Source organism: Pocillopora damicornis, chromosome 2, assembly GCF_964200805.1.
Source record: "Pocillopora damicornis chromosome 2, jaPocDami1.2, whole genome shotgun sequence".
In the NCBI taxonomy this organism is placed as follows: domain Eukaryota; kingdom Metazoa; phylum Cnidaria; class Anthozoa; order Scleractinia; family Pocilloporidae; genus Pocillopora; species Pocillopora damicornis.
In genome coordinates, this window is record NC_142671.1 from 21,345,163 (window position 1) to 21,358,424 (window position 13,262).

At 37.6% G+C, this 13,262-nt stretch overlaps 1 protein-coding gene and 1 long non-coding RNA gene across 3 annotated transcripts; one reads left to right on the forward strand and one right to left on the reverse strand.

Annotated features, from left to right (window-relative positions):
* LOC149050315 (uncharacterized) lies at positions 1–1,643 on the reverse strand. 2 transcript variants are annotated; one of them, XR_016183924.1, is made up of 3 exons: positions 1,423–1,643; positions 1,249–1,331; positions 1–514 (listed from the first exon to the last, which is right to left on the reverse strand). It is a non-coding gene; the product is annotated as an uncharacterized LOC149050315 (long non-coding RNA). The 2 variants fall into 2 exon arrangements; XR_016183925.1 differs by having other exon boundaries at positions 1,245–1,331.
* A 7,868-nt stretch (positions 1,644–9,511) lies between these two features.
* LOC149050316 (prolactin-releasing peptide receptor-like) lies at positions 9,512–12,721 on the forward strand. The gene is made up of 4 exons (XM_089192440.1): positions 9,512–9,604; positions 9,985–10,048; positions 10,550–10,610; positions 10,747–12,721. The coding sequence occupies exons 1-4, from the start codon at positions 9,512–9,514 to the stop codon at positions 11,954–11,956; spliced, it is 1,428 nt and encodes a 475-aa protein (XP_089048566.1). The 3' UTR covers positions 11,957–12,721.
* Positions 12,722–13,262: the final 541 nt, after the last annotated feature.

The window sequence follows — 13,262 nt, forward strand, 5'->3', positions numbered from 1 at the left end:
TTTTGCATCCTCTATACTAAATTGATATTTTTTATTGTGACGTAATACTAAGAACTTATAAGTTCCCAATAAGAAAATTTATAGACCTCAATTGAACAAGCATTTATGTTTACAAGTGTGGTCATGGCAAGACAAAAACGACGTTACAAATGCTGAAACCTATCGCGTACTTAGGATCTTTCGCATCACGATTTTCGTCGTGCTGTACGCCTGGCCTCTTTCGATAACCATTGTAATCTACATCCTAATTTGTCGTAAATTGTGGCTCCGAAAGATCCTGGGAAATGTGACAACTACCAATCGCGCTGCGGCTCAAACATTCAAACTCAAAGTTGTGCGATTATTAGTTGTAATCGCCATGGTCTTTGCAATCTGCTGGTTCCCAAGTTATGTGGACATTACATTTGGTTCGTGCGACCTGAAGTTTGCAATTTGTTGCCGGGTGAGGTACAGTTATGCTTCTTGTGGCTCGCCCACGCAAACAGGGCAATAAATCCATGTCTCTATCTATATCCTGTTAAAAGATAATTTTCGTAAAGAAGTCTTCATTACAATAACTTGCCGTCTTCGTTAACGAACCAAGTTCTTAATTTTTTTTTATCAGTTTTGAGGGAAATGATTGCATAAAGAAGTGTGATTCAGGGGGGGGGGGGGTTATTGTAAGAGGAAATTAGATGCCACTCACTCTTAGAGGTCAAAGGGTTAAGAGAGTGTCTCTGTAAGAGTGGTCCGGTCGATTTTGCTTGAGACACGGATTTCGCTCGTTTCTTGTGTGTTGTAAGACATTCATGTACCTATACTAAAACAACAATCAGTTTGATCGGATCTCTTTATTTTTCAGAGTTTTACGGAAATTAAATTTCACTCGAGAAAAGGCTTGTCGTGACACTTTTCAAGACTTTAATTTCATACAACTTTGGAGGCCATTTTACAAAAAACTTCGGAACTCAGAAAAAAACAAATACCACAGCCATGTATATTAACTTTATCTTATCTATCGAGGCGACTTTTGCAGACATCACGTTTCAATCAAGGAAACAGGAAGACTTGAATCACACCTTATCGGTTCGCCTAAATCACACACGCCAAAACCGATCAGATTTAAGATAAATTTTTGAAAAAGTGAGGCGTTCTTAACTGATCCAACTAACATAGCTAGGAAGTAGGTGCCATAGAAAAGGTAACTACCGAAAAAAACTTTGCGGCCCGACCTTTACGAGAACTTTATAACTCCGTGAACTTACCTACTTTTTGGTAATTTCCAAGTTTGGCCGCCATTTTGAGGGACTTGTCAACATGAAGCGTAACCGATATATATCAAGCAGGTAGATCTAAAATCGTCAAAAATACATACGAAAGCAATTCAGATGAGCTTTCCTTTCAATTCAAGCGGCAAAATTTGAAATTGTTCGTTAAACTTACCATCCCCATGCGACCATTTCTTCCAACAATTCAAACACTATAACTACTGAGTGTTCGAATTCCCCTTGTCGATTCCACCGTAAGAAATAACCTGTACCAACCAAGCTTCGACTCGAATGTGAAGTACAAATCAAATAACATAACTGCTTCATCTTCGCGGCAATATCACGCTGGCATTTTGACATTCGGATCGACAAGAACGGTGATCAGGTAACAAGCGACTAAATACAGGAATGGCTCCGACCTGTGATTGGATGATAAAAATAGTAAAAGTTCATAAGTTATATCTTAACTCCTTGCACGTGAGTATTGTTAACCGCGTGTACCGAAGCGGAACAATGAAATATCGATGAGAAAACACCGACGTGTCAAACAAGAAATGGCTACTTACATAGCGAAGATAAGGCAGAGTCTATCTTCTTCAGCTAGGTCGTTCAGCGATATTCCGGCGATGAAAAGTCATCCGCTGCCAATTTCCGCTGACAAAACTAATTTAGTCTGTCTAGGCGGACGACCAGAGACTGGAGCCATTCCTGTATTTCACCGCTGACAGGAATGGCTCCAACTCATGCGTATATTAATTTTTTGGTTCTGGCTAAATAATTTATATACAGATAAAAAGTGAAAGAGCTATTTATTAGGTTCTTCTTATGTTGAAGTCTACAGTGCTTGCAAATGAAGCCCTCTTTTATTTCTACAGGGCCATGTAGTTTCTAAGTTTTAAAATAATGCAGCAACTGCATACCATGTTTGAAAGATCACGCAAGGTTGCGTGACGCTGCCACCGATGTTTTTAATTTACAGTATGCTCTACTGGAGAAGTATGGCTTGCCCGCAATCGAGGGAATTTTTTTCGTGGAAACGGATTTTCTAGGTAATTTTTCACATGAAGGACAAACCCATTCATCGGGTTCTTGATCTATTTTTGCACAACACCCGTACCCAAAGGAAGAAAGTCGCGGATTAATTTTGCTTGGTAATTTCTAACAACTCCACTAGACCTAAAAAAGGAAAAAACAAAACAAAACAAAAAAAGTGTCTTACCAGTTAAACCAGTGGCAGTAGCCCTCGCACTGAATCATATCGAAGTACCTTGACTGTTTGCAGTGATAGCACAACCAATCTTCGAACAGTTTTTGGCTATAACAAGAAAGAGTAAAATGATTTTATAAAACATGTTCCAAAATTAATGAAGGCTGTTCATCACATGACATAGTATTGGAACGAGTATATCTCATTAGTTATCGTATCACACTACTGTTTTAGACAAGGTATTTATACCACTTAAATTTAAGAAAGAATGAGTGGACCATAAACTACATTTTCTGTACGAGCCATCCTAACCTAATTTGCCAACTGCTTTCCAGGCATCATCTGTAAAAAAAACCTCTTCAATTTTTCAAATTTGAAAATTTTCAGCTAAAACCGCGGCTCCCAAAAAATATTTCTCATCTTGCCTAATAAATTTTCAAAAGAAATTTTCAAATTTTCACAACTTTGCCTATTCCTGCTCGTAGGTCCAGGTAAGCCCTTATAGTCACTGGTCATAGCTGCTAACAATGGTTTATAACTATACGCGTTTAGTGTTACCTCGTAAAACTCCCCGAAGAAGTTACGAGAGTTAGACGAAACGCGTCAGAGAATAAAGAAGTTTTACAACTACTGTTCGTACAGCACTGCTCACCATTTTAGTTTTAAATTTTTAAAATTTTTTTTTTAAAAATTACTAAAAAGTTATTGAAAAAAAATTAATAAACGGTCGAGTCGGAGCTATTCCTGTCAGCGGTGAAATACAGGAATGGCTCCAGTCTCTGGTCGTCCGCCTGAACTGACCAAATGAGTTTTGTCAGCGGAGCTTGTTAGCCGATGACTTTTTCATCGCTGGAATATCGCTGAACGACCTCGCTGAATAAGAAAGGCTGCCTTCCCTTCGCTAAGTAAGTAATCATTTCTTTTTTTACAGATCGGTGTTTTCACTCGCATTGATATTTCATTGTTCCGCTTTGAGACACGCGGTTAACAATACTCACGGGCAAAGAGTTAAGATATAACTTATTAACTTTTACTATTTTTATCATCCAATTACAGGTCGGAGCCATTCCTGTATTTAGTCGCTTGTATCAGGTAGCGATCGCCATGTTTACTTCATAAACGTGATGGCTGACCAGCCGCTGAGTCACGTTTGGAGAATCACGCAATGTTGCGTGACGCTGCGACCGATGTTTTTAATTTACAGTATGCTCTGGTAGAGAAATATGGCTTGGCCGCAATCGAGGGAGTTTTTTCATAGAAAACTGTTTTTTTTAGGTTATTGTTCACATGAAGGACAAATCCATTCATCGGGCTCTTCATCTATTTTTGCACAACATATAAAGTAAGAAAGTCGCTTGATTTTGCTTGGTAATTTCTAACAACTCCACTAGCCCTAAAAAGGGAAAAACAAAACAAACCAAAAAAACGTCTTACCAGTTAAACCAGTGGCAGTAGCTCTCGCACTGAATCGTGCCGAAGTACCTTGACTGTTTTCAGTGATGGAACAAGAAAGAGTACAATGATTTTATAAAACTTGTTCTAAAATTAATGAAGGCTGTTCATCACATGACGCTGTATTGGAACGAGTAAATTTCGTTTACTGTTGTATCACACTACTGTTTTAGACAAGGTATTTATACCACTTAAATTTAAGAAAGGATGAGTAGAACATAAACCATATTTTCTGTAAAGTACACGAGCCATCCTAACTTAATTTGCCAACTGCTTTCCAGGAATCATCTGTAAAAAACCGCTTTAATTTTTCAAATTCGAAAATTTTTAGCTAAAACCGTGGTTCCCAAAAATATTTCTCACCTTGCCTAAAAAATTTTCAAAAGAAATTTTCAAAATTTTCACAACTTTACCTATTCCTGCCAAGGCTCATATGGTCATTGGCCCCCGCAATAGCCGCTCACAATAGCTTATAAATGTAGGCGTTTAGTCGTAACTTGTAAAACTCCCTGAAGAAGTTTACGACAGTCAGACGAAACGCATCAGAGAATAAAGAAGTTTAACAATTGCTCACTAGTTTAGTTTTAAATTTAAAAAAAAATTTTTTTTTTAAAAATTGTTTAAAAAATTATTAAAACATTATTGAAAAAAAATTTTTTTTAAAAATTATTAAAACATTATTGAAAAAAAAATTGTTAAACGTTTCAGTCGGAGCTATTCCTGTCAGCGGTGAAATACAGGAATGGCTCCAGTCTCTGGTCGTCCGCCTGAACTGACTAAATGAGTTTAGTCAGCAGAGCTAATCAGCAGATTACTTTTTCATCGCCGGAATATCGCTGAACGACTTCGCTGAACGAGAAAGGCTGCCTTCCTTCGCTACGTAAGTAAGCATTTCTTGTTGGACAGATCGGTGTTTTCTTTCGCATTGATATTTCATCGTTCCGCTTCGAGACACGCGGTTAACAATACTCACGAGCAAGGAGTTAAAATATAACTTATTAACTTTTACTATTTTTATCATCCAATCACAGGTTGGAGCCATTCCTGTATTTAGTCGCTTGTCTTGGAAATTACCTAAAATTAAGTAAGTTCACGGAGTTATAAAGTTCTCGTAAAGGTCGGGCCGCAAAGTTTTTTCTGTAGTTACCTTTTCTATGACAACTACTTCCTAGCTATGTTAGTTGGATCAGTTTAGAACGCCTCACTTTTTCAAAAATTTACCTTGAATTTGATCGGTTTTGGCGTGTGTGATTTAGGCGAACCGATAAGGTGTGATTCAAGTCTTCCTGTTTCCTTGATTGAAACGTGATGTCTGCGAAAGTCGCCTCGATAGATAAGATAAAGTTAATATACATGGCTGTGGTATTTGTTTTTTTCTCAGTTCCGTAGTTTTTTGTAAATTGTCCTCCAAAGTTGTATGAAATTAAAATCTTGAAAAGTGTCACGACAAGCCTTCGCTCGAGTGAAATTTAATTTCCGTAAAACTCCGAAAAGTAGAGAGATCTGATCAAACTGATTGTTGTTTTAGTATAGGTACATGAATGCCTTACAACACACAAGAAACGAGCGAAATCCGTGTCTCAAGCAAAATCGACCGCTCTTACAGAGACACTCTCTTAACACTGTGGCACAAACAACCGTTATTGCATCCTCAATATCGTCCATCGTGATGTGAGATGAATGAACAACTCTTCCTTGATTAAACAGTTCATGTTTCTCATTTCTGTTCTCTAGAAATGTCACTAGGTTCTGACGAGGAAAATTCGTTTAACAATCGGGAGGTTCTTTATTTGGTGATTATTTTCTTTCAGTCTTGTGACCTTTGATTCAGGAGTGATATTGTGAGGAGAAAACAGATGCTCTTTACTCGTACCTGTCAAAGGGGTGTTTTAATATACAAGAATAAGAGAATGTAAACAGTTAAATTATCTTGGAAAGGAGTAAAAAGAGAAAATATTTTAATTAATTTCGGTAAAATGTGACACATGATGTGCGTGGTTAAGAACACGTGCCTCCTTAACTAGAACGCTCATTTCTGAGCTAATCAGATCTCGAATACCTCTTTACAGACTAGCTTTAAAATAGTTTTCGATCTGAATTGAAGTGATGGACCAGCACAATTCAATTTCTGTTATTATTTAATATGTAAGAAGTCAATTAGCTAAATAGTTAAGTACTAACGTCAATGAAATGTGACACAATTTTGGTAAAGAAAGGCAAATACATCAACACTGTCGTTCAAACCACCGTTTTTGCATTCTCAATATTTGAATAGTGTCATCCGTTGTGGCATAGGATGAATGGATAGCGCTTTTTTTAGAAAAAGTTCCAGTTTGAGAGAATGATCTCAAACACCTGTTTAAAACTGGTTTTCTGTATTCGAATTCATAGCTGCCAAAGAAGGTGTCCAATCTTAACTGAAGAGAGGGAGAAGCAAAAGTCATATTTGTGGTATTCATCTCTTTATGGTATGTAAAACGTCTACAATTTGATCAAACTAGATCTACTTTCAGTCAAATGTGGCACTCGATGTGCTGAGTAAGAGGAATAGTTTTTAAGACTGTTGCGCATGGCGGCGAAATATAAATGGACAGCTCCATCCAAATAAAAACATTTTATACTTGCATGGGCTAATGATCTAGTACAGCTTTTTACGGACAGGTTTCTATATACAAATTCATTTCTGCAAAAAGCTTTTTGATTTAAATTGAAGTGAGGGAGAAGCAAAGGTCACATTTCATTTCTTCTTGATCGGTAAAAAGTTGGAAACATGGAAAAGCTAAGGTTCATATTCAGTAAAATGCAGCTTATAATCTACCTGGTAAAAGACATGTTATTTAAGTAATTCCAATTAATAGTTTACTGGAAAATACTGCCCCAAAGACTGAGAAGCAGAAAATGGGAAATTTCAAAAGCAAGAACTGGTTTTTCCATGTCGCTTTCCGATGAACAAAGATTCTACTGTGCCATGACCAACATTTAAGGGTTAGTCATTTAGAATCTGTCCGCCAGGATTACAACAATTAAAACATTTTTCATATTTTCATATTTAGCAAATTGTGAAAGACACATCCCTTGAAGCACACACAATAACACGGACACTTAAAATCTACTGAGAAATGGTTTTAATTTTTATCTCAAAAGATTTAATGAGAAGATACGGAAGAGGAAGTCGAAATAAAGGAAAAAGCACGGCACTTAGCAAAGTTTTTTTATCCAATCTTATGAAAAATGGAAATTGAAGTGAAAGCCTCATTTTAAGCACAGCGCTGTCTTTAAAGCAAAATAAGCTCTTTGAAAATAGTTTTAATATTGCCAGGCTGCATTGCGTCGAACAATTTGCGTAAAGAAAGGCAAATACATCAACACTGTCGTTCAAACTTCCGTTTTTGCATCCTCAATATTTGAATAGTGTCGTCCGTTGTAGCACAGGATGAATGGATAGCACTTTTTTTTTAGAAAAAGTTCCTGTTTGAAAGAATGATCTCGAACGCCTGTTTAAAACTGGCTTTCTATATTCGAATTCATAGCTGTGAAAGAAGGTGTTCGATCTTAACTGAAGTGAGGGAGCAGCAAAAGTCATATTTGTGGTATTCATCTCTTTATGGTATATAAAACGTCTACAATTTGATCAAACCAGATCTACTTTCAGAGGCGTAGTTTTTTTTAACACTGTGGCGCATGGCGGCGTGATATAAATGGACAGCTCCTTTCCGATAGAACATTTCATATTTGCATGGGCTAATGATCGGGTGCAGCTTTCTACTGACAGGTTTCCTATGTACGAATTCATTTTTTCAAAAAGGTGTTTGATCCAAATTGAAGTGAGAGAGAAGCAAAGGACATATTTCGGATATTTATTTCTTCTTGATAGGTTAAAAGTTGGAAACATGGAAAAACTAAGATTCATATTCAGAGAAATGTAGCTCATAATCTACCGAGTAAAAGACAGGTTATTAAATACATTTGTAATGAATAGTTTACTGGCAAATACTTCCTTACGGACTGAGAGACAGAAAATGAAAATTCTCAAAAGCAATAACTGGTTTTTCCATGCCGCTTTTTAATGAACAAAGATTCTAACGCGCCTTAACCAACATGAAACTGTTGGTCATTTAGACTCCGTCCGCCAGGATTACAATAATTAAAACACTTTTCATATTTTCATATTCGATAAATTGTGAAGGACACATCCCTTGAAGCACTTACAATAACACAGACACTTGAAATCTACTGAGAAATTATTTTAATTTTCATTTATCAAGATTTACTGAGAAGGTAAGAAAAAGGAAGTTTTCATGAAATCGAAATAAAGAGATACAGCACTTGGCAAAGTTTGTATCAAGTTTTATGAAAAATGGAAATTGAGGTGAAAGCCTTATTTCCAGCAAAGTACTGTCTTTAAAGACACACTTCTAACCTTCAATGCGGTCGTTTGTTTTTGTTTTGAACCACCGCTTTTGTTTAAATACCGCCTCTGATTGGTCAGTTATTTTTTACCGTGTCACGTTGTCTCAAAATGCCTACTGCGTTTCCTTCGATGAGTTTGAAGAGCTTGTCAAAACAATTGTGTTTAAAACAGTTCTATACGTTTTAATCTGGTATGGAATCAGATGAATCCAATGATTTAGTAGATTCTGTGGCACTAAACGCTTATGGATCGGTTGTTGCTAAAGAGGAACACGAAAATCCTTGCGAGCATTTCGAAGAATGTGAAAATGCTGATCCATCACGTTTTCATTCATTCATCAATTTTTTTTAATTGAAGTTTGCCATCCTTGTTAAATAGGATCAAGGGTCAGTTGAAGTTTCCTGCCCGTGGAGAGGAGCTTGCGCTCGAAAGAGTGGTCGAGGTTGTTGTCCATGCAAAGCAGCAAATAAGAATTGTAACGCAAACCGTCAGTGTCGCAGACGTTCCCGCGGCAATGAAGTGACTAAACTTAAAATAATTAATGTCCGGTCGTCCGATATTTTTCCATATTTCTCTTCGAAATCCAAAATATATTTATACGAAAATGTTCTACCTTTATTTACAATCCTCAAGCGCTCCTATGCAGCCTAAAAATCGAACTTGATGTTTTTCACTAACCTTGTATACAGCCATCCGAATGCTTGACACTCAAAAACTTTTCAATGACACAGCTGGACACGGTCCTCAAATAACTCCGTATTTCTCTTTGAAATATACCGATTTTTCATTGAAAAATATTCTACCTTCATTTACAATCCTCAAGTGCTTCTAGAAAGTTAAAAAATTCCAACGTTGTCTGTTTCGCTGACTTGTACACAGAGTGCGAAGAGATCCAAGCATGACACTAAGAAAATTTCACCGGACACTACCGGACATGGTCTTCGAATAACAAAACGTCCGGCAGTCTGATATTTCTCCATATTTCTCTTTAAAAAATACCAATTTCTATTGGAAAATATTTCATCTTCATTTAGAATCCTCAAGCGCTTCTAGAGTACGAAGAGATCCAAGCGTGACACTAAAAAAAAATTTTTCTTCGGATTCTATCGGACAAAATTCGAAATACTGCAAGGAAACTGTTAAATGACGAATGGTGAATGTATTTACCGTAAAATAGTTAACTATATGTCCAGGATGACTCTTGAGAAAGACGATTTTAGAAGGTTTTCAGCGATCTGGGGAACTTCGTGTTACAGGAAATTGGGTCGAGGCGCGCGTTGCATCCAGGTTGGAAACGGGCCTAGCAAAATAAGCTATTTGAAAATAGTTATTATATTACCAGGTTGCATCGTGTCGTTTACAACAACTGTGTGTCGTAAGCAAGTTCTCCTAAGGTGGCAACTTTGCAGACACAAAAAGATGATTCTTGTTTCTCCTGCTCAGAAATACATCATATCAGGAAACAACACTGAAAAAGACCTGAACCAGCTAAGATTTGCACCGTTATCCCTTTCCTCACTTATACCAACTTTTGAGAGCGGGTTTTGAATCTGAACTTATTCTCACAGAATACTTATCTGTACTACTACATTTTGCTAGTCATAGCTTCCACAGCTTTACACTTGTGTCACTTCTGTTATGGTTTATGTTGCTCTTTTATCCTTTAGCTTATTGGCAGCAGAAACTTCGCCATCAAAATGAACAACAGCTCCAGTACATCAATACCAAATGGTAAGGATGGTATCCGGGACATTGTGATTATGTTCTTCAATGTCGTTGGCTTAGCTTCTGTAGCTTTTATAGCCAAACTTGTCAGCAACTAAAGCACACGCACTCAAAGCACCCGTTAAACATTGTCGCTTTTAGTGCTACGTATGTTTTTCAATGGATATTCATATTCATCAATGGCGGGAATAAAACTTTCCAAGATAATTTGTTTTCGTCAGCTGGGGTCAACTATCATTTAGACAGTCCATGCAGACAGTCCACCATAGTCGCAGTCGATCACTAAAAACTGAATATAAAGGAGAGAGGTGATTTAAGGGTGGGGTTTCTTATAGAGTGAAATCCTTTGCTAGGCTAATCTGCCTACTACATCCGCCGAAAACCTTTTTTAAAGAATTTGCAGTGATTAAAAAAAAAGGGTCATAAACGTCCAAAAGCAGCTTTTTGCTTTCTCTTCCCGTTTGCAGTGGTAACTCATAATCTGGCGATTTTTGATTCCCTCTGCAGCATCAAGCGCCCCACCCATTTTTCCAGAAGACATCTCTCAGGAATTCAAAACTGGCATAACATGTGCATATGCAGTTATTTTTATCATCGCTTTCTTTGGAAATTCATGCAATTTGTGTTTTTTTTTTCTTTTTTGCAGCAACAACCGCCGGTGCTCCATCACAGGGTACTTCTCATGAGTTCAAAATTGGTATAACATGTGCGTACGCAGTTATTTTTACCATCGCTTTCCTTGGAAATTCATTTGGGTTGTACGTTGTGTTAAAGAAGTCTTCCTCTACCAGCGTCACGAACTTGTTTATCGCCAACATGGCCGTTGCAGATCTGATGTTGACGTGTACAATCATGCCGGTTCAGGTGAATTTCATTCATGGGGATGTTTCTTGGATTCCAGGAATATTGGGAAACGTGACTTGCAAGCTGGTGTTCTACTTTATCCCAGTTTCAATAGCGGCAACTGTGTTCACGATGATGTTCATTTCCTTCGATCGATTTTACGCCATATTCTATCCACTGAGAGAGAAGATCTTCCGCAAGCCAAAAATATTGTCGGCCACAATTTGGATTCTATCTTTAGTGCTGATGGTCCCATATCCTATGTTGTACCAAATAGAGTATTATCCTCGAGAGAACAAGCATTTTTGTTTACAAGTGTGGCCATGGCAAGACAAAAACGATGTTACAAATGCTGAAACCTATCGCGTACTTAAGATCTTTCACACTACGATTTTCGTTGTGCTTTACGCATGGCCCCTTACAGTAACCATCGTCATCTACTTCTTAATTTGCCGTAAACTATGGCTTCGAAAGATCCCGGGAAATGTGACAACTACCAATCGCGCTGCGGCTGAAAAATCCAAACGCAAAGTTGTTCGGTTATTAGTCATAATCGTCTTGGTCTTTGCAATCTGCTGGTTCCCAAATTATATTGATCATTACATTTGGTTCGTGCGACCTGACCTTCGGAACTCGATACCGGAGGAAGCACAGCTAATGTTTTTGTGGCTCGCGCACGCAAACAGTGCAATAAATCCATCACTTTATATTTTGCTGAACAGCAAATTTCGCAAAGAACTTTTCATCACGATGACTTGCTGTCCTCGTTATCGAGTCAGGCTGGCACGCTTTTTGTCGGCTTCGTCACAGAATGAGGAGGAGAACAGTTTTACAACTGGAGGTACCATGTGGAAAATGATGTCGTTTGGTCGAGTAACGGCGTACACGTTGCCGCGTAGTCCCTCAGAGAAGCGGGAAAGAGGGCACACTAACCTGTCTTTGTCATGGATGAGCATCAAAGAAGGCCACTCGTACCCAAATAGTCCACCACCTCAGAACCAGAATCCTAACTCCTCACAGAACACTGGTAAAAGTGGAGAAGACATGCACCAAGTGTACCGTTTGTCTTAAAAGCTGGTTTATAGATGTTTTCCTTGGTTCACAAGCAAGGATAGTTGCATCTTTGAACGACATGACAAAAAGTCTGCCGGCTTAAATGCGTTGCCATTCCAAAGAGGTGACAGGCCTTAATGGTTGGATTTAAACTTTAATGTGTGAGTCCATCGGATTATTTTGTCCACGGAATTAAAAAAGTTTTCCTCTGCCTTTGGGACAGTCCGAATGACTTGAACTGATCTATCAATAAGACAAGGTTACTCCTAAAACTTCGTCTTTGTTGTAGCGTAGCTGCACGTTACGTACAGAAACAACTAGACATTTTGTTTCCTTTAAATAAGTTGAACATATGTGATGGCTTACAGTTTAATCCTGCGTGAGGGTTGAAACAAATTCTAAATCAATATACTGAAATGTTTATGTAAGTGGATTGATAACATAAGCTATAAATAAACGTATTATCCAGCATATCATTATAAAATAAACTTACCGTAACAATGTAAAAATATATTAATTGATTTAGTGGACTACATTACACAATACGTTCATGATATTATAATAACGTACATTATGAAGGATCGCTATCGCTTGAAGGATAGGAAGGAATTTAGCTTGGGTAGCTTAATTAAAAATTCTAGCATCAGCTGATGCACGTGTGGATCATTAAAATAGCGCTCAACCCACAAGTGGCTGATGAATACTCTCCGCATTTGCAAGATTTCTTGATACCGTTCCTTATTGACTGTAAATATATATAATAAATAAGATCGAAGCTGATCATTTCTCCCTAATATTAATCAAACTTCACTTTCACTCTGATCAGTGAAATTAAAGTTGTTACAATCAAAACTGTGATTAAGTTGGTGTACATTGAAATGTTTTTCCAGCTTTTCAAAAAAATGCTAAATTACCTGAGACTTCTAGTCAAATCTCACAATGAAACTATAAGGTCTTTTTTTTCTTTTTAGCTCATTCATGCTGAAAGCAATGAATGACGTATCGTGGTGGAGCAGATATTGACGGAAGTTGTATTCCGTGGACGGAAGTTGCATTGTGGACCTTGAACGGAAGTAAACTCGCATGCTACCCCTCCCCAGTTAGTGAAAGTCAAAATTAATTTCGTTGAAGCTCAGAAACTCACGTTGAAAGAAATAAAATGTTTATATGGTTTAATAAAATAATAATCTCAATTCACATTTTCGAACTTCTGAAAATGCAACTTGAATCAAGAAGCCGAAATGTTCACACCTAGGAGACCCGCGAAAGAGCATCAAAAGTCGCCATATTGGTAAGCCGCGCTTTTGCGTTCGTCTTCAGTCTG